This window comes from Sus scrofa, chromosome 8, assembly GCF_054392235.1.
Source record: "Sus scrofa isolate SSC_HxYL_T2T_F1_AM1 chromosome 8, Sscrofa_HxYL_maternal_Yorkshire_Landrace_v2.0, whole genome shotgun sequence".
NCBI lineage: Eukaryota > Metazoa > Chordata > Mammalia > Artiodactyla > Suidae > Sus > Sus scrofa.
Window position 1 is genome coordinate 136,298,163 of NC_139390.1, and position 20,431 is coordinate 136,318,593.

The window sequence follows — 20,431 nt, forward strand, 5'->3', positions numbered from 1 at the left end:
GTTTCTGAGCATTGGTCCGTAGAGGATTCTATCTTTGGTGAACTAAATAAATAATTTCTCTTTATCCACCTACCCTGCTTCTCTCTTTCTTCCTATGGGCCACCATGTCCATCATTCCACTTTCATATGTTCTCATAAAAAGGATGTTATATCAATATATCTATTTCTATTGTATGAAGTTTTAAAAAGAGAAACTAACTGCTGAGGGTACCTTTTTCAGCTAGTCTTTCTACATGTATAAATAATAGGGAAAAAGAAGATTCAAATTCTAGGCAATAACAGAAGTGACTAGTACAATGGTAATTAATGAAAGGGATCTATAATTAAGAAAGATTGCATGAAAATACGAATTAGAATATCATTATTAAAACTATAATAATTTAATTAAAGCAAATGTTCTGAAAGAGACCTAAAGATCAGCGTGTATTTTCACTCTTATGTGGAATCTAAAAGACAAAAACAGCTAAATGTAACAAAACAGAAACAGACAGGAGTTCCCACTGTGGCTCAGCGGGTTGAGGACCCAGCATTGTCTCTGTGAGGACGTGGGTTCAATCCCTGGCCTCACTTAGTGGGTTAAGGATCCAGCATTGCCGCCGTTGCCATTTAGGTCATAGGTGCGGCTTGGATCTGGTGTTGCCGTGGCCGTGGCATAGGCCGGCAGCTGCAGCTCCTATTCAAACCCTAGTCTGGGAACCTCCATATGCCGTGGGTGCAGCCCTAAAAAGACAATAATAATAATAATAATAATGATAATAATATTGCAGTAACTTTGCATGGTGTGTAAGCTCTAAAAATAATTGAATCACTATGTATAGCAAACTAATATAATATTCATTATAGGCCAACTGTATGTCAATGAAATTTATTTTTTCTTTTGCTTTTTAGAGCTGCACCCACAGCATCTGGAAGTTCCTAGGCCAGTGGTAGACTTGGAGCTGTAGTCGCTGGCGTACGACTCAGCCACAGCAACGCCAGATCCGAGCTGCATCTGCAGCCTACACCACAGCTCACAGCAATGCCGGATCCTTAACCTACTGAGCGAGGCCAGGGATCGAACCCATATCTTCATGGATCCTAGTCAGGTCTGTTAACCACTGAGCCACGAAGGGAACGCCTCTTTTTTTTAATTTATTAATAATTTTTAAAAGATCAGCATACAGATAGTTGGTAGGATAGTAGGTGATCAGTCAATATTTATGAAAGAATGGTTGCTGATTCATTGCTAGTATCAAAAAATACTCTACATTATTTGCTAGGTGGCAGAGGGACAAGATAACTCTGAGCCCCGAGACAGGTAATCCTATTCTACTAATTTAAGAAGACTTTCCTGGAATTCACATCTCTTTTGAGACAGGTAAAGTTCACAGAACTTTCCCTTGAAATCAAATCTGCCTGGCCTGCGTGCACTGGACACATTATTTATTATGGAACCGAGAGCTTCCCATGCAACTGACCCACTGTTAAGATCAGTTAGGCAGATTGAGGTTTTTCGTGTTTTTTTTTTATGAAATGTGTTGGCAAATATTAACCAGTCTGATTAGGATCCCAGATTGCATGACAGTGACGACATTCCAATTCGTCATTACTGGTGACACGGACAAGGAGGCAAACAAAGGTCTATTTCATTAAGGAAGAAAGAAATAACAGCCGAGAAGGGGGTTGCACAATCATTTTTCTGGAGCTCTTTGCAGGGCTGACAGGCAGTGAGTGGCGAGGACGGATGGATGCAATTCTCCGCATATCCGCTGGGGCACAGAACTGCCAGAGCAATCTTGTGCCACTGTTGTCCAAATCTGCTCTGAAGAAGGAAGAAGAAAGCTATCCTTCCATTATCTCCATTTGATGCCTTTTTTTTTTTTTTTTTTTTTCCCCTACTGATTCCAAAATACAGAAATGCAACCGAAGGTCAAAGCATGTGCTAACTTCATCTAGCATCTAGTGACCCCTGGCTCAAAGCAGGGATGCTATTGTCTTATTGATTAGAATAGCTTGACTAATATAACAGAGACATCACTGATAAAACTTCAGAATTAGATGTTCAGCTTTTGTTCTCTTACTCAAATCACAGGGCCAAGCCTGTCTTCTGTTTGAGCTCTCTTTTCAGACAAAGACACTGCTTTACCCTTAGGTGAGTTGCTTTCCTCCCCCCAGCCCCGTGTATGGGTGTACGCACTGTGTACACACACACAGAGTTTGCCTGGAAAACTGAGAAGTCACCAAGACACAGCACTTGCTAAAGAGGCGGAAGCTCCTCTGGCCACATCTATAGCCCCTGCGCCTGTCCATGACTTTCAGGAGACGTCAACCCCAATTTTCATGGCTCTTGGATTAACGCTGCAGTTGGGATTACTGGGATTTGGGAACAAATTTACTAAATGCACAGATGGCATAAACTGAGCTGGGCATGTAATGAACCTACCAAATCTTTCTTAAGAACAATAAATCATCGACCAAAAAGATGTCATCCTCTCCCTTTTCCTTGCTTTCAACATTTCTAAAGCTCTCCACGTTAGAGTCTGTGCTGAGCGCCAGAAGCCCAAACCGAACACATGCTTATCTCCTATTTGGAGCTCTGAGTTGAGCTCTCTGTTTTTCAATCTTTGAGTCACTAGAGATACCAATTTGGTGGGTTTCAGTCAGCATTTTTAAATGGAATAGAAATATCAGGATAGAATAGAAATATCACAAGTATTGCTATTAGTAGTATCTTATTTTAATGGACTAAATAAACAGTAGGATACGAATGTGTGTACTGGGTTGTAACGCAATTTTTTTTAAACTGGATTGTGTCACCAAAGCTTGAAATTCACTGGTAGAGCTAATATACTGACAGAGAAAATTTATAATATCCTAAGTGATATCCACTGATGCAAAAATCCCATTAACCACAGCTGTTTTCAAACCGTGAGAAACAAGCCATCAGAAAGGTACCAAACAAAAATCAGAAGTGGAAGTTTGAGCTGAATGCCCAAGGAGTAATTGAGAATGTGAAAAGAAAATTTTATTTTTATAAATCTTGAGACAGTAAGGGCTCATGACTGCCGTAATGGTCTGACTGACCAAAAATCTCCAGAAGGAAATTCCTTATGGGAGAAGCAGTTGTGTGTGGTGTGATAGAGTGTGGCCCATCTCAGTACCCAACACCAGCAATTGCCATTTTGTGACTCTGCTGACTTCCCCTTTCTGTCCACTTCCTATAGTCTTATATTAAAAACCTAATTTTTACTGCCTTCCCACCAACACACAGGCCTTGTCTCCAGGCCCTTGTTTTCTCCATCATCCCCTCCAACCAGTTAGAGTTCAAGTTCTGGTAGTACTTCCTTCAAACGATATAGGGCATCCATGTCTTTCTCTTTCCACTTCCTTTCTCACTGTTTGTCCAGACTATAGTTTTACCCACCTGTTCAGCCCCTTTACTCCATGCACCCACCATATCCCGTGTATCTTGTATTGGTCTTTGATGCTGCCGTCCGGTCCTGTGCACTTCATTCCTATTCTAGCACTTTGATGAGCTGAAAGAACTTGAGCTCTGAACTCAGAGGTATAGCTTACCAACTATTGACTTTGGGTAAGTTAATTAAATTTTCTGAGCTTCTGTTACCTAACTATAAAATGTAAGTTAAATGAGCACTACCTCATGGGGGTGGAGTTTAAATGAGATAATGCTTATGAAGTCTTTAGGACAGAAGAAAACCTAGAGCATAGTACGTGCTCAATAAGATGTTTTGACATCATAACACATTGCTAACCTCAATGATGGGGTGTACGCTATTCAAAACGATACTCAGCTTTCCTTAGTCCAATGTATTGTATTTGTATCATCAACATCTCCCATTTCAGGCACCACTGTACCCATCCTTGAGCCTCTGAAATGCTTGCCTTCTCCCTCAAATGCCACTTTTCCAATGCACTCTTATCCTTCTCTGCTGTGCCACATTCCAACGTCTGCATCAGGCTGCATCTTGTTTTCTGTCATTCACATGGCCCTTAGCAATATATGTTTATTGTTATTTCTCCTATGTGTATCTCCATGCATAAGATTTATAGGCAGATGCCATAGCGAACAAAAAAAAAGTAAAAATGCCAAAGTATGGTGCAATATATTTAGGGGAAAATGTTTGAAAGATAAGACACACGAACATTTGTATTTCCAAACCCAGGGAGGTTGACATTTGTCTGCAACTCTGACAAGTTAATTTGATTCTAAGTAACTGATCTTTGTTTTCTTGGCATCAGAGCAAATCTCAGGGAGACTGTCTTAGTCACTAGATTTTGCAGAGATCCCAGAGGTTATCAATGTTAAACCACCTTCTTCATCCCTCAAAACTGTACTAAGACCGCCAGATAAAGGTAAACCCTTTATCTTTCTTCCATTCCCTCCATCCTTTTTGTGGTAAATACATTTACCACATCCCTTTCCTCCCTTCTTTTATACTTTTTCATGTCACTCTGTATTCTGCTTTGGTAATTTTAAAATGGTCATTAATCAACAGGTGTCCTATAATATTTTCTCCCAATGAAAATTAAAGGTACCCAGGTTGACTAAGATAATAAATAAATACTCAAGACTTACATGCTATTGATTGGCTAAATTAAGCTGACAGTCCTAAATATTTTAAGTGAAAGGGACATGTATTACCTTAGTTCCTCAAATATTTGATGTAAAGCTTAGTGCAACAGAACCCCACTGCTGCAAAAAAATATTCCTGTCTGTCCACAAACATGTTTGAGCATCAATTATATATCAGAGCACATAACAATGAGATTGGACTCTTTGGTAGTGCCTAATCATTTTCTTGAAAGTAAAATGGGAATACCTATTACTCAATCTATAGTTTTTTTCAACACATGAGTAGGCTTGATGAACTGTTTTGTCCTGGATGGGAGACTATGGTTTTAAGTAACTGGGCTCTTTGTTTTAATCCAACCAAAATGTCAGTTAGGCATAATCACCTCTTGTATCCTGCCTGCTCTGGTTAACAATTTCTTTAATAAATGTCTCCACTGCGGGATTAAGTCTTAGAAATGATTCATTATGAAAAAAAGTCAGTACACATGACACTAGCCTTTTGGAGAAGGGAAGAGAAAGACCAGGCAGATGGGGTCGTACAGGGAGAGGACTGGACGTTTTAGCACAGACCTACTTCCAGGAATGGGCCCTGAAAGAGAAGTTTAGGGATTCACTATTGAGGTCAATTGCTATCTTTTTAATAGCTGCTTTACATATTAAGCATGCTAGCCTGCTGGGGGAAGAAAGTCATTACTGCTCAGTTTGAATCATTAACCAAATTTGTAGAGGAAATCCAGCAGGACCATTGCCACAAGAAAGATAAGCAGCAGGATCTACCTACAATGGTCGTCTCTGAAAAACATAATTTGTACCAGAGTATTAAATATTGTCTTAAAAATCAGAAGAAAAAATTTCCCTCAAGGAACCAATAACTAACAGAGATGTTTAGAGATCTCTTCTAAGTGGGAATAAATTCTGCCATCCCACCTTCCTTGAACCTTGATAGCATGTATATCAAGCATACCTCAAAATTATACGCTTCCCCCCTTTTCACCTTCCAACTGATATTCTTAAACTTTGCCTTATAAACATTCAAGAGCTTACCTAAATCTTCACTATTTTTTTTAATGTTCATAACCAGTTTCTCAAGAGAGGTCTAAAAATTGAACAACTGGATCTCTGGGAGATAATGCCTCCTGGATTTGTAGTTGGCCAGTTGCTGTGGTGTAAGTATTCCCACCATGGTCAGTGGGAAGCTGCATGATGTTACTGGTTACAGAGATCAGCTATGAGTCAGCTCCAGCACACGACTGGTTGTAAGCCTTCTGTTCCCATCTCTCACACCGCTTAGGTACCTTAGTAGTGTCTCCAGAATCTCCACATAAAAGAGAACTGCAGGAGTGATGTAATGAAAGGAAGGCTACATACTTAATGCTTTTACTGGATTATATGTTTATTTGGAGTGAGTTAAGGGGCACAGACGGAGAGGACAGTGGAAGGGTACTAAAGTCCCCTCATTCGTGCTGTTCACCCACCTTTGGCACAGCCACCCATTGAGAGTCTTCCAGTCCAGCCTTGGTCCCTGAGCTTGAATAATCGTGTCAACTTCACCACCGTCCTCCCCATCACTCTGATTTGAAACCTTGGAATCACCCTGCATTCTTTCCCTAGCCTTGCTTCCCACACCACCAGTCATTACATGCTGCCAGTGTCACCTCTGCCATAGTTTTCCTATCCCTTTTCTCTTTATATTCATTACACTAGCAATATTGATGGACTTCTCCCCACCTGTTAGGTGGCAATACCGTTGTAACTGCTCTCCCTACCTGTAGATTCTTATCTCCTAGTCAGTGCAACTTGAAATCTGCTTCCTTTGTAAACTTTCTAATTGCCTCACTAGCCTGTTGGAAAAACTCTAGTAGCTTCCTACTGAAAAAAACCCAAATTCCAAATGTGTTAACAAAGCCATTAAGGCGTTCCAGTCTCACCCGACTTAGCTTTCCGCTTCCAGTAGCCACGTTTCTGTAACTATATACCAGTATTAGTTGTTTTACAAATAGCATCCCAGCTGATAAGTCAAGTACATGCAGCTGTGTACAACCTGATAAACGTTTTTCGTGGTACCCCTGCCTATGAGTACATTGTGTTTAAATGTGCAGGACAGCCCACTCTTGCTTGAATAATTGGTATATTTTCCCTCTGTCTGCATCTTTCCTTTTGTAGATTCCTCTGAATTCCGCCCCTCTGTACTGCTGAAATCTTTTCTATCATTCAAGGTCTGAGTCAAATTCATGTAGGGCTTTTAGACATTAAAACACAGAAAGAGGAGGTAATACTTTCTAAAATAAGACGCAAGGGAGAAATGACTGTGGCATCTAAATGGCTTGAACCAGAAGCCAGAGACTGACTGGAGCCCAGATAGGAAAGAATGTTGAGAGCTGATGAGGAGCAGTGATAAGCAGCTCCTAGGAAAGCAGGGTAAATGCTTTCGACCCAGAGCCATCACCTGCCTCCAGGCGAGGATGGCTATGAATCTCCTAACGTAGCTACACAGAAGACTACCTCAAATGGGCAGGTTTAACCCCAGAGTCCTCCCCAGGTATCTAGTAGAGTCTGATTGTCTACTTGGGACTCACGTGCAGAACGGGCTTAGACAAAATAAAGAGCTGGTGTGCAATGTCTGAAACCCCGGAGGGTGCATCAAGATAAAACAAGATCTAAAAGTGCAGTGGTAGAGAGAAGCATCCTCCCCATTCGTACACTAGGAATATTCTCAGCAGTGGGGAACCCAAGGTTTTAACATGGGTTATCAACAAGGAAACCTCAGGGGTATGGAGTCTGATTGGCAGTGATCCTGTTTCTCCACTCTTCTTCTTCTTTATGTTTTTTGGCACATTTTGCCCAGTTGAAATTAGACTTTGTTTACAGGGTTTTAAAAGTACAAAAGAATAAAGCTTTAAAAATCAGGAGGTCCCGCTGTGGAGCAGCAGAAACAAATCTGACTAGGATCCATAAGGACATGGATTTGGTCCCTGGCCTTGCTCTGTGAGTTGAGGATCCGGCATTGCCGTGAGCTATGGTGTAGGTCACAGATGTGGCTTGGATTCCACGTGGCTGTAGCTATGGCATAGGCCAGCAGCTGTAGCTCTGATAGGACCCCTAGCCGGGGAATTTTCATAGGCCACAGGTGCGGCCCTAAAAAGCAAAATAAGTAAATAAATAAAATTAAAAATCACCCATCATCCTTCCATATATTGACTAATATTTTATACATTTCCTACTAGTATTTTTCTACATATATACTGTCTCTTCATGCAGCCTGTAGCATCAAAACTTATTGATACAAATGATCAAAAATTAGAGAAAATGAGGAAGTATGAAAATGATACATATAACTTAAGATTCCTTCCAACTTAATATTTGAATTTACTAGCCTTTTGATACAGAGTAGATATTTTCTTTGAGATTAAAACCACTAGTTTGAGTTTTGTATCCTCTTTCTTAAACCCATAATAGACTTTCAATATTTTTCTACTTCATTTTGTTAGAGTGACGGAAAACATTCCTAATTAAGAATACGAGTATTAAATGTTATTTTCCCCTTTCATAACCGTCTCACCCATTCCTAATCCAATAGCTCCTTTTTTTTTTTTCCAGTAACCCATCTTTGCCAAGTCTTACCAAAGCATTCAACTTAGTTTCCAAGAAACAAAAACACTTTTGCACTCAAGTTTAATCCTTTTTATGCAACAGAGGTTTAGTCAAATTATGTGATGACAACAGCAAGGGCAACTGGCATGAACAAATGCAGAAAGAGCCACTGACTCTTGGTTTTCATGCAACCTGAGTGACAGGAGCAGAACCAAGCAGGCCAAGCAGGGCACGGGGGGTGCTACCAGCTGCTAAAGTTGCATGAGTCATGGACCTCCCCAGTAAAGCCTATGCTGTGAATAAAGCTCATTCGCTGGGCAGAGGTTATTTAGAGACCTTCTGCTGTATAACCCGCCCGTGAACTTCGTTGTTCACACTTATTAGCCATTTGGTTTACTTCCTCAGGCTTAGTTCCCAGAAGTAAAATTAAAAGCAAGCTTCAGAATGGAGAGAGAGTGAAAGTCAGAGGACTGGCAATTTAACCATAGGCTGGTCTCAAGGGACCTACTCAAGAAGGTCACCCATGGGCAAAGCCCTGCGGAAGCCCTGCCTGATCCTTCTATCTGATTTCACTGCCCTGCCTCCTGCTCAGCTCCAGCTGCCACGCTGAGCTCTGCACTCTTCCCCCCAAGATCTGCCTTTGCACTCGTTGTGTTCTCTGCCTGGAGAGCAAAGGAGGGGGCAGAATGTACAAAGTGCCACTGCTGTGCAAGCTACTACAAGAGATGAGAGATGGGATCATTGCTTTGGGTTGATGAGATCAGAAAAGATCCTAGGAAGACATTATCTTTCCAAAATGCTTTGCGAATGTACCCCTCTTGCTATCTTTTATTTTATGTATATACATCACGAATTCATCTTACCTCTTATTTTGTGCTCTTGGAGACAAGAGAATTTGGGATCAGACTCACCTGGATTTGAATTCCCACCATGCCCCTTACTGAATGTGCAACTTTGGTGAGCTGGATTTCTCTGAGTCCCAGTTTTCTTGTCTGTAAAATGAAGATAATACCCTTCTTTGAAGCTTGGAAGAAAAAGTAAACATACGAGGTCTGACAAATGATGAGGGCGGATACCACTGTTAAGGAGAAATGGATCAGAGCATAAAGGACATTTTTTTTTTTAACTGTGCTAAGGAGCATGTACCTTATTTTATAGGTCATGGGGAACCATTAAAAATGTTTTGCACAGAGAAGTGATATAGTCTAGGTTTTAGAAAGACAACATGAACAGCAGGCAGAGGGGATGTTTTCAGAACTGGCTCAGTGAGACCAAATAGATGATATTTCACTGTTATGAGACATGATGAAGTCACTTCAGCCCGGTTGTAGTGACCGAAGAGGTGGATTTGATAACTGGCCATTAAAATCTGTGCTCTAAACTTGTTATCTTAACATGTAGTCAATTCTCAAAATATAAACCAAAAAAATAACTGTTTCTTCATCATTTTCATTGATGTTTTGACCCAGCTTCCTAGAGTTTGGCTTTAGGTCATCTTGGATTTACTGTGTGAGAGGTATATAATTTGAGGACTATCTACTCAAGCTCCCAAGAATAGGAAAGGAGGAAAAAAATCAACTGATAAACAGGAGTCAGAGAGTCTGGGAAAAGAAACTTAAGTAAACTTTATTTTGTGCCCAACAGACATTGCTTTAAAAAGCACTTCTCAGCTGTTGACTCCGAAAAATAATTACATTGCCCAGCTTGGAGCTTGAAGATAACCAAGGTGGATAAGGACATTATGATTTCTTTTTAACTCGTTGCATTCCACGCTGATCTCCTTGCAGGGCAAAGAGCAGATGGAAAGAATGCACAAGGACAGATGAGAAAAAACACATCTTTTCTACTGATGGAAAAGCTTCAGGGTGTTCTGTTTTGCCAAGGGACGGAGCATTAGCTTTTAAATTTTTAGTTAATTCTGTATAGGTAATACATTCATAGAGTTTAAAATTTTAAAAGTACCAAAGGTTATAGCATGAAAAATCTTCCAGCCATCCTGTCCCCAGGCAGCCAGGTCCCCTTCGCTGACAGTAATTTCCTACCTAGCCTTTGCAGAGATACTTTATGTCTATACAAGCAAAAGATATTCATTTTTCCCTTTTTCATACAGTGGGTACCATAGTAAACATAGCACTCTGTATCTTAGGGGGTTTTTTTAAATGATAGTTTTAAAAGTGTGTTTTGTTTTATCTGTTGTTTCCCTTAACAATATATTTGGGAGGCTATTTCATATCAATACATAAAGAGTTTCATCCTTAGTCAGTCTGGCTGCTGATATACCATTATATGGAAATGCCACAATTTTTATAACTAACCCATTCCTTGTTAAGAGACTTTTTTTTTTTCGGTCTTTTTTGTCTTTTTAGGGCCACACCAGCGGCATATGGAGGTTCCCAGGCTAGGGGTCCAGTCAGAGCTGTAGCCACCGGCCTACACCAGAGTCACAGCAACGTGGGATCCGAGCCACATCTGCAACCTATACCACAGCTCACAGCAACGCCAAATCCTTAACTCACTGATCGAGGCCAGGGATCGAACCCATGTCCTCATGGATGCTAGTCAGGTTCACTAACCACTGAGCCATGATAGGAACTCCTGTTAAGAGACCTTTAGATTGCTTCTAATCTTTTATTTCATGCAGTGAATAACCTTGTGCATATATCAATTAGTACCTTTATTTATTCTACTCATGAGGTTAGTTCCTAAGGTGAAATTGTTGAATCAAAGTACACTTGACCTTGTATTCTAGACAAAAGTGCCAAATTGGTCTCTATAAAAGTTGTGCTAAGTTGCATTTTCACCAGTAAAATATGAAAGACACCTGTAAAATACAGCAGAAAACTGCACCATGAATTCATGTGTAGCTGGAGTAAGTTCATTTCTAGGGCCGCTCCCACAGCATATGGAGGTTCCCAGACTAGGGGTCTAATCAGAGCTGTATCCACCAGCCTACACCAGAGCCACAGCCACGCGGGATCCGAGCCGAGTCTGCAACCTACACCACAGCTCACAGCAACGCAAGATCCTTAACCCACTGAGTGAGGCCAGGGATCGAACCTGCAACCTCATGGTTCCTCGTCGGATTCGTTAACCACTGCGCCACGGTAGGAAATCCTAGAGAGGCTTTTTTCTATCCAAGGTGAACACATTCGTCCCCTAGATCAGTGGTTCTCACATGGGGACAGTCTTGCCTCCCAGGAGGCGTTTGGCAATGTCTGGGAACATTCTCAAGTGTCACCCCTGGGAGGTGGAGGTGCCGCGATCTAGTGGGTAGAGAGGCCAGAGAGGCTGCCAAACACCCTACAGCACACGGGACAGTCCGTGTGTCTTTCCCTCCCTGCATAGTTATCTGGTCCCACACGTCAGGAGTACCAAGTGACAAAATCTGCCCGAGACAAATGTCCACACCCTCCGGATCGTATTAATACATCCTACACTGCTGAGGATCCTTGACTCTGTGACTTAAGGCCCGTGCCAAATAAAACGAGTCCTCCGTGCTTCCATAGTGCATGTGGGTTTTGTTTCTTCTACAGCCTTTATTTTGTATTGAAATTAATGATTTACAGGAACTGTGAGCGCCTCAGAAACATGAATGTGTCCTGTTTATATTTGGATCCTGAATATCCGGCATGAAGAAGGCACTCAGCTTATTAAATGAATGAATGGATGTTAACAGCACTTTTTAATTGTCTCAGGATGACTTAAGGGATTATTTTATTTTTAATCAAAGATCTTAAAAAAAAAAAAAAAAAAAAGCTCTGGGAGTTCCTGTCGTGGCTCAGTGGTTAATGAAGTCGACTAGCATCCATGAGGACTCGGGTTCAGTTCCTGGCCCCACTCAGTGGGTTAAGGATCCAGCACTGCCGTAAACTGTGGTGTAGGTCGCAGACACGTCTTAGATCTGGCGTGGCTGTGGTGTAGGCTGGCAGCTACAGCTCTGATTGGACCCCGAGCCTGGGAACCTCCATATGCCACGGGTGCAGCCCTAAAAAGACAAATAAATAAAAAATAAACTCTTACTTGCTTCACTTTCTCTGAATTTCCAATGCCCAGTTTTCTTTAGATTTATCTACGTAATTTTTTCCAGCCTGCAGAGGAATCGTACCAGGAAGTGTCAGTTGAATAAGAACTATGGGCCTTTCCCCCCAACTTAAACTTCTAGAAAGTGTGGTTTATTACCACAGTATTAGTCACTTAATCATATTCCAGCTTGCTCATGCGTAGTTTCAGATTGACTTTCTCTTGTCTCCTTAAATAGGCTGAAATCCACTGAAGGGCAAAAATCAAAAATCTTAAGTACCTCAGGGAGGCCTAACTGTACTTTTAGACCAGATCCAAATATAAATAAGATAAATTGATGTTTTTGAGGAGCTCACAGTTCCTGTAAATCATTAATTTCAATACAAGATAAAGGTTGTAGAAGAAACAAAACCCACCTGTACTATGGAAAGTGGGAGAGTAACAGGTGGTTTGAGTCTTTTTTTTTTTTTTTTTTTTTTTTTGTCTTTTGTCTTTTCTAGGGCCACAGCTGTGGCATATGGAGGTTCCCAGGCTAGGGGTCGAATCGGAGGTGTTGCCTCCGGTCTACACCACAGCCACGCCAGATCCAAGCTGTGTCTGCGACCTACACCACAGCTCATGGCAATGCCGGATCCTTAACCCACTGAGCGAGGCCAGGGATCAAACCCACACCCTCATGGTTCCTAGTCGGATTCATTAACCACTGAGCCACGACAAGAACGCTACCTGTCTCTTTTTTTAATCACAACTCAGACCAAACCCCTCGGCAAAGAAACGGTCCAGAGATTCTCTCGGACCCCCGGCTCTTCCTTCCCAGCACAGAAGGGCGCAGCACAGCTCAGCCCAGACTGACCGTTTTCGTGCCCAGCGCCCTCTTGGCTTCTGTGTTCGTCCCTGCAAACGCTGCCACCACTGTCCCACGGCTGAAAGGCCCCGGGGTGGGGACCGGACGAGAGACTTCTTGCTGGTGTCCCACTTGAGCTAAAAGCAGAAATCCCTGGGAGGCTTGCCTCCCGCTGCCCACTAGGGACCTCACCCAGCGCCCCGCGCCCCGCGGGCCACGCCTGGGGAGGCACGTTGCGGGAGGCGAGGGCATGGAGCCCAGACCCGCTTTTAATGAGAAGCCCCTGGCGTGCGTGGGGGACGTGCAGCAACCAGGAAAAAAAAAGACAGTGGAACCGCAAGGTTAGGGAGAAACAAGGACAAGACTCCCGATTTGCAAGGCTGAGGGCTGCTAAATAGACCTCGCAGAACATTGGGGTGCGCGCCAGGCTTTGAACCTATCCCACACAGGGGTTTAAAATGCCAATGTCAAAAAAAAAATGCAGATGCAGAACTGGTAGGTTTATTTCTTATAGCTTGTTGTTTAACTACCTTTTAGCCCTAAGATCTTGTTGCCTCTCTTTCCAATTAAAATAAGCTTGGAATTGAGGTCCTTCAAAGCTGAATTGTGAGAGAAAGAGGAAAACATTCAGATTTGAATATCTATCAGGCGAACCAAGGACATGATAAGAGCTTGATTAGGGAAGGTTAAAAAAAAAAAAGGCAGAATTTAAATATTTTAAGCATCTCTACCCCAGAAGAGTTTACGTTTTAAAGTACCTATTTTAAGGCATTTTTTTTTTAAAGAGTAGCTGTGATCTTTAGCTATGAATTCTCTCTATGGGTAGGAAAGGGGCGCTATTGAAAGGTTAATTTTGGAAGGTTACTAAAACCTGAGTCTTGATTTTGCTTAGAAAGTACCCAGAGGTCATATTTCCCACATGATCTAAAAAGAATACAGCTCATTATTGTGTTTCTTTTCAGGTTAGCTAAAACCTTCTTCCTCCAATAATAGTCTTTGGGCAGGGGGTTTGGGAAAACAGAGTAAACTTATTTAAGCGTTGGAACTTTTAAGATGGGCTCTCTAGAAATAGATCGCATCGTTTCTGCCTTCTTAGGTAAAGGATGCCAAAATAATGTGTTTTAAGTAATAATAATTCCTGACTGGGTAGCTGTTATTTTCTAAGCCTATGCAGAGTATTTAACTGATTTCGCTCAAGCTCCATAACAACTCTCTGCCGCAGGTAAATTCCACTTTGTGACATTTTTCTGATGCCTTAGACAAAGGGACAGTCACACGCAGAGAGGTTTCCAGACATGAAACTCCTAAAATGATCTGCAGCCATGGATGTGTGTGTGTGCACAGGTGTGTTTCTAGAGCGAGTCCATTGTCTTCCTCTGCTTCTCAGAAAACTCTGTGCCCTTAAAACATCCAGATTGGATTAATCACTCCCAAGAGCAGGAACCCCTGTGTTGCCTCGTCTGCCTCTGTCAGCTTGAACGAGTCAAATGGTTTCACGGAGGTGTTTTCCGAATGTTCTTTGGTTTCCCTCCTTATCTGATGATGCATCTTGCCCAGGTGATTGAGTTTCCCAACAGAAAAAAAATGCCTGTCTTTCCCCAGGGTAAAATTGGTTGACAGCTTGGACTCTGGAGCCAGCTGATCGGGATGGAAATCTGGCGTCTCCCACTGCCTGCTTGCATGACTTTGCCTCAGTTCCCAGCTCTGCAAAGTGGAACTCAGAGTCAGAGCACCCTCTTGGAGTCGTTCTGAGGGTTAAATAAGTCCACATAAAGAACAGTAGTTGGGACAGAGAAAGCAATAGGCGCTCACCGTACTGTGTGATTCTAATGTGTTGTGAATTTACAGGCTGTCAGTTCAAACTGTATTTGACAGAAGAAGGAGGATTTATTGGGGGGTCTTGATGCTTCTTCAAGCCCCCACTTTGTTTTTTTTTTTTCACTGCTTGGGTTTTGTCCAGCCCTGCTTACTTACCATGGAATTTAGTGAGATAACAAGCCATGCATTTGTTTTTCCAAAACACTGGGGAACAAAAGAAGAAATGAATAGGCAGGGGCTGCAGCTCCTTCCCCCTGAGCCTTTATTAAAGTAGCCATTGTAACACAGCGTCTCCTGCCCTGTCTCCTGATTTCCTGTAGATGCAGTTCGCAGGGAAGAACCAGTTTTTCAGCTGGTATCTTTGAAGAGTGCATTTGAGGCAGCTCATTAGTGTGAGGGGATGATTTTTTAAAGACAGAAGGAACTGCTTTTCCTAGCCTGTGGGTGTTTCCTGGGATTGAATCACCTCTCCTTAAAACTGTGTGCTGGCAGGATCTGCTGGTTCAGAATGCAAATGATCTAGGCAAAGCTTCCCGATGAAAGAGAGCAAATAAAATCAGATTGAGTAGGATGCCAGAGGATATTTTTTTTTTTTTTTTTTTTTTTACGGTTTTCTTGAGGATTAATAGTCTCTGACCTCTCGACTCACTGTTCTCGAAGGGTCCATGTATCACCCATCTGAGGGTGGAAAGCTGCTGTCAGATGGGTGGAACGAGGGAACCAAGGTCCCTATAATGCTTTCCTAGTGCACCCTGGAGCCCTTGTCCTGGTAGAGCGGCCGTTCTGAAGTGGGGAAAGGTAACTGCTGCCCACAGGCTTATCACCATCACCCCAAGTATTATCAGCATCTCGCTGGGCCAGGGCTGCCAAGCTGCTCTCCATTCTTTCTGTCAAATGCTCTTCCCACCAGCGCAGCTTTGAAGCAAGTCACAAAGGGCTGTCGTTTCCCTGCTGCTTGTGTTATTAAGCGTGGGTGTCTGTTATGAAAATAGGCAGTGTGGCAGAGTAGTGGAACCCACTATTTCCTTCATGAACAGGGGCGGTGCCAGCTTTCAACAAGCTGGGCTTTTCATCAAGTGACCTGTTACGAATGCCACTGTGGTCGTCTTGGTACCTTCCAGGCTGCTGCTAAGTTGCAAACCACTTACAAAAAGAAGGTTGCCTCTCCTTTGAAGTTAGATACTTTTTTTCCGCTTCCTTCCAGAGTTAGAGATAATCAAGAAGCCACATAGACGAGCCCAAGGCATTACCATTCATTAGAATTCAGTTCAACAGGAAGTAGACATATTCCGCCTTGAGTAGGTCCCTGAATCTCTGGGCTTCAGTTTCCTTCCCTGCAAAAGTTGAGCATGTTTACCCTGCAGGCTTGCCACATTGCTGGAACAAGGCTTTGAATCTTTGCTCACAATTTCAAAGGCAAAAGCACCAAAAGGACCCACATTCAAGAGTCCAGTTCTCATCAGACTTAAAGACAGACTCACTTAGAGGTACGATTCACTTCTGTGCAATTCATGCCCAATTCAGAAAGGAGTCCTAGTGCTTCAGAGAGTCTCATGAGAAAATCTTTACATGCTGGTGCTGATGAGATGACAAGGACTCCTTCCTCAACCAAGCTTTACTCAGGCTCCTCTGAGCCCACCTCTTCATTGGGCCTCCGTCTTGGGCCCCCAGGTTTGTCCTCGCAGAGTCCAGCTTTGGCAAGAATCCTACTAAGCCAGCTTAGAGGCCATCCTCCCACCAGTAATACCTGATCATTCTCAATATCCAAGGGAATTCCAGCTCCTTCACCATCCCCGGGTGATTGCTGATTCGCTGACTTGCCTTCCCCAATAATCCCCCCTACCCTTGATGTCTCTTCTTAATGATTGTCCATCTACTGACCACCCCCCCAACACACACACACACACACACACACACACACACACTCACACACACACACACACACACACACACCTGCTCCTTGGGTATACATCTCTATCCGTTCTTGTTGTATTTGAAGCTGAGCTCAGTCTTTCTCTCCTCCCGCCGTAGACTTGACCCCATGGCAAGAGTCCTGAATAAAGTCTCCCTTATCATTTTAACCAGTGTCCGAATAATTTTTTCTTTAACACAGACCAGAGCTTAAATATTGAGGTTTTTAAAGAGGCTAATGCTTCTAAGGTGATTAACACGAGCTAAGACACTTAGCTTAAGGTTCCAAGCCTTAAGTCTATTCCCAACAACATCCCAATGAGGCTGTACTATTATTTTTAGCCTCAATTTATGGATTAAACTGAGGCCCTCAGAGGTTAAGTCCCTTGCCTAAGCACACAAAGCTAGAGAGGTAGGTAGTGAAACATATTCCAGAGCAGGAATTCTGCCCCCAGGGTCCATGGTCTTAAACACAGAGCCAGGCTGCCCCAAAAGACTGAAAATTAGGCTGGGGAGTCTGCTGTGGCAGCAGTCTTAGAACAAAGCTATCAAAGTTTCCGTCGTGGCTCAGCGGTAACAAACCCGGCTGGTATCCATGAGGACACAGATTTGATCCTTGGCCTTTCAAAGTGGGTTAAGGATCCAGCGTTGCTGTGAGCTCTGGTGTGGGTCGCCGATGCCTCTCAATCCGAGTTGCTGTGGCTGTGGTGTAGGCCAGCAGCTACAGCTGTGATTCAGCCCCTAGCCTAGGAACTTCCATATGCCACGGGTGTGGCCCTAAAAAGACCAAAAACAACAGCTCTCAAACTGAGCTGCCCATAGAAGCCCAGATAAGTAACTTCAAGGAGTGAAGCTGGCGGGGTAAGGGATGGGTGGTCTGTAGTCTGGAGCATCCCTGCCTCAAGAGGGACAGTCCTTATCAGCGCCACCTAATGTTGCTATCTGGAAATGCATACTTTCTGAGATTACGTTTTGTTTTTTAAAGAGAAGCAAGGAGAGAGAAATGTGGGTTTTTATGAAAGATCTTTTCAATTCAAAGAAAAAAGAAAGAAAAGAAATGGAAGGGAAAGGGGAAGGGGGGGAGAAGAGAAAGGGAGAGGGAGGGAAGGGAAGGGAAAACCACGCAGGACTCAGGCACAGACCCCAAGAAGGAATTCGTTCAGCCTGTGGGCCACCCGTTTGCAACCTCACGTTTAGAGGTTATTAAATCACCTCCTGTTGATTTTAAAGACTTTTCCTCGTCACTCTAATCCACCAAGTCATTACATTTTTTAAAAGACCTATTTGTCTAACCTATTAGAGACTGTAGATTTCCCCTATTTGGTTGGGGAGGAGGGGGCAGATGAGAAAGGAGAGTTGTTTCTGAGCCTAGGCAGCCTCTCCTGGGTTCGTGGAAACACTGTGATAATTGCAATAGCATGTATGATTGCGAGTAGTGTTGGTTTCCCATCTACCCATGAATCAAGGGATTTCAAATTACAGGTGGTAGCCAAGCAATCGAGGCTTTACTTCTTGATTCTTGAATTGATGGATAATTTAACCTCCGTTAACAAAGCAACACACTTTCAAAGGTAAATGGGGCTCTCTGTGGGAAATGGGGGTAAGTTCCAGTCACTTCTGAGAGTTTCATAAAGCCCCTCATCTTTTCTAAGTCTTTCAATGTACGGTTGCTGGACTTTGAGCTGTTCACATGTAATCGGCCTCTCTGGCCAGTCAGGCTTCTTGGCTCCAGCCTTAGAGCACAAGAGATGTTCTGTCCTCCTGAGTGTCTGCTTTTCGTAGCAGGTGTCTAATGTCCTTGTTTTTAATTGTCTAAAGTTGGATTACAGAGGAGTTCCCGTCATGGCTCAGCGGTTAACGAATCTGACTAGCATCCATGAGGACGCAGGTTCGATCCCTGGCCTTGCTCAGTAGGTTAAGGATCCAGTGTTGCCATAAGCAGTGGTGTAGATTTCAGACACGGCTCCGATCTCTAGTTGCTGTGGCTGTGGCGTAGGCCAGCAGCTACAGCTCCTATTTGACCCCTAGCCTGGGAACCTCCATAGGCCACGGTGCAGCCCTAAAAAGAAAAAATAAATAAATAAATAAATAATAAATTATGAATTATAGATACATAAAGTATCTATGAATTATAGATACATAAAGTCTTGTAAAGAAACTACGACCATTTTCTTACTTCCAAAAATAGTACTCTTTTACATTGTGTTTTAATGCCATGGGTTAAAATTTTATTATTATTTTGAAGTTTGGCAGGGCTTAAGAATGGCCATCTTGGAGGGAAATGGGATCAATTAACTCCTTTTTATGCACAAGCCCCTGCACTATGTCCTGTGGAGTGAACAGAAGAGACTCAAAAAGCTTGTCCCCTTCCTTCCTGGGGCCTGAAGTGTTTTTGGAGAAATGAGACATTTAGACAAGTAACAACAGTATAAAAATGATACATTAAAAGCACAATACAGAAGACACAGATGACCATAGCTGCAGGATTTTTTAAAACAGAGAGAGATTTTATGACTCGAAAGGGCTCAGAAGCCTTCAGAAAGTATATGGGGTTTAAGTGGGGCTTTGAAGAGTGCGTAGGCTTTTGAGGATGAGGAGTCCAGAAAGTGGGTTTTATAAAGGTTTTATAAAGACAGATGCAAAAGAGGGAGAGGAGAGACGGGCTTGCAGGACAACACGTCATTGCAACAGAAAACTCCAGAGGAGAAGACATGGAATATAAACCTGGGGAAGTGAACAGAAAGCTGTCAGGACCCATGATGGGAAAATATTTACTCCATGAATACAAAAAATGAAGTTAGGAGGGAGAGCTGGTTTGGGGAAGAAGATAACTTGGATTTATCGTTAGAGTTCACATGCTAGATCAGCCAGATAACATTGAACCGTGATATGAAATTATTTATTTTCAAAATCTGGGCCCAACTAGATTCACCTTTGCCTTTCTTTGACCCTCGAACCTGAGTTAAGATTGTGCCATGTGGTATACTACCCATCACTTGCAAAGAGGTAGGATCTTTGAACTTTGGCGCTGGGAGAGTCATTAGAAATTATATAATTCATTTTGCCAATGAGTTAACTTTGAGGTGCAGAGAGAATAAGTACTGACCATAAGGTCACAAGACCTATGAGTGATAGAGGTAAAATATTAAAACAGTTATCTGCTCATTTCTGAACCATTGCTTTATCTAGCGCACATGGAATCTGGTTATCCTTTCTAAAAATGTTTATGGGCGTTTCTGTAGTGGTTCAGTGGAAACAAATCCGACTAGGAACCATGAGGTTGCAGGTTCGATCCCTGGCCTCACTCAGTGGGTTAAGGATCCAGCCTTGCCGTGGGCTTTGGTGTAGGCCGGCAGCTACAGCTCTGATTCGACCCCTAGCCTGGGAACACCTGTATGCCACGGGTGCAGCCCTGAAAAGCAAAAAAAATAAAAATGTTTATGTATAAAGATACCTGAATATGGTACAAATGAACTTTCCCACAGGAAGGAAAATCATGGACAGACTTGTGGTTGCCAAGGGGGAGGGGGCGGGAATAGAAGGGACTGACTGGGAATTTGGAGTTAATAGATGCAAACTATTGCCTTAGCAATGGATAAGCAAGGAGAGCCTGCTGTGTCACACTGGGAACTACATCTAGTCACTTATGATGGAGTCTGATAATGTGAGAAAAA

General features: G+C 42.7%; 2 protein-coding genes across 4 annotated transcripts in view; one reads left to right on the forward strand and one right to left on the reverse strand.

The window, feature by feature from the left end:
• Positions 1 to 20,431, forward strand: part of GPRIN3 (GPRIN family member 3) — a 76,225-nt gene that overhangs the window by 42,486 nt on the left and 13,308 nt on the right. The window lies entirely within an intron of this gene.
• On the reverse strand, positions 1,504 to 19,391 carry LOC146401076 (uncharacterized). Its single transcript, XM_084973451.1, has 3 exons — positions 13,038 to 19,391; positions 9,076 to 9,156; positions 1,504 to 1,801 (listed from the first exon to the last, which is right to left on the reverse strand). Exons 1-3 carry the CDS (start codon positions 13,278 to 13,280, stop codon positions 1,586 to 1,588), a joined length of 540 nt encoding a protein of 179 aa, XP_084829577.1. The 5' UTR covers positions 13,281 to 19,391; the 3' UTR covers positions 1,504 to 1,585.

Excerpts from the sequence above, each read along its gene's own strand:
- LOC146401076 (XM_084973451.1), bottom strand. The coding sequence starts at position 13,280 with ATGCCCTCGCCTCCCGCAACGTGCCTCCCCAGGCGTGGCCCGCGGGGC. Across the intron at positions 9,157-13,037 it reads GGGCGCTGGGCACGAAAACG|ACAAGAAAACTGGGACTCAG; the intron begins GTCAGTCTGGGC and ends TTCATTTTACAG. Across the intron at positions 1,802-9,075 it reads TGGTGGGAATTCAAATCCAG|AGCAGATTTGGACAACAGTG; the intron begins GTGAGTCTGATC and ends TTCCTTCTTCAG.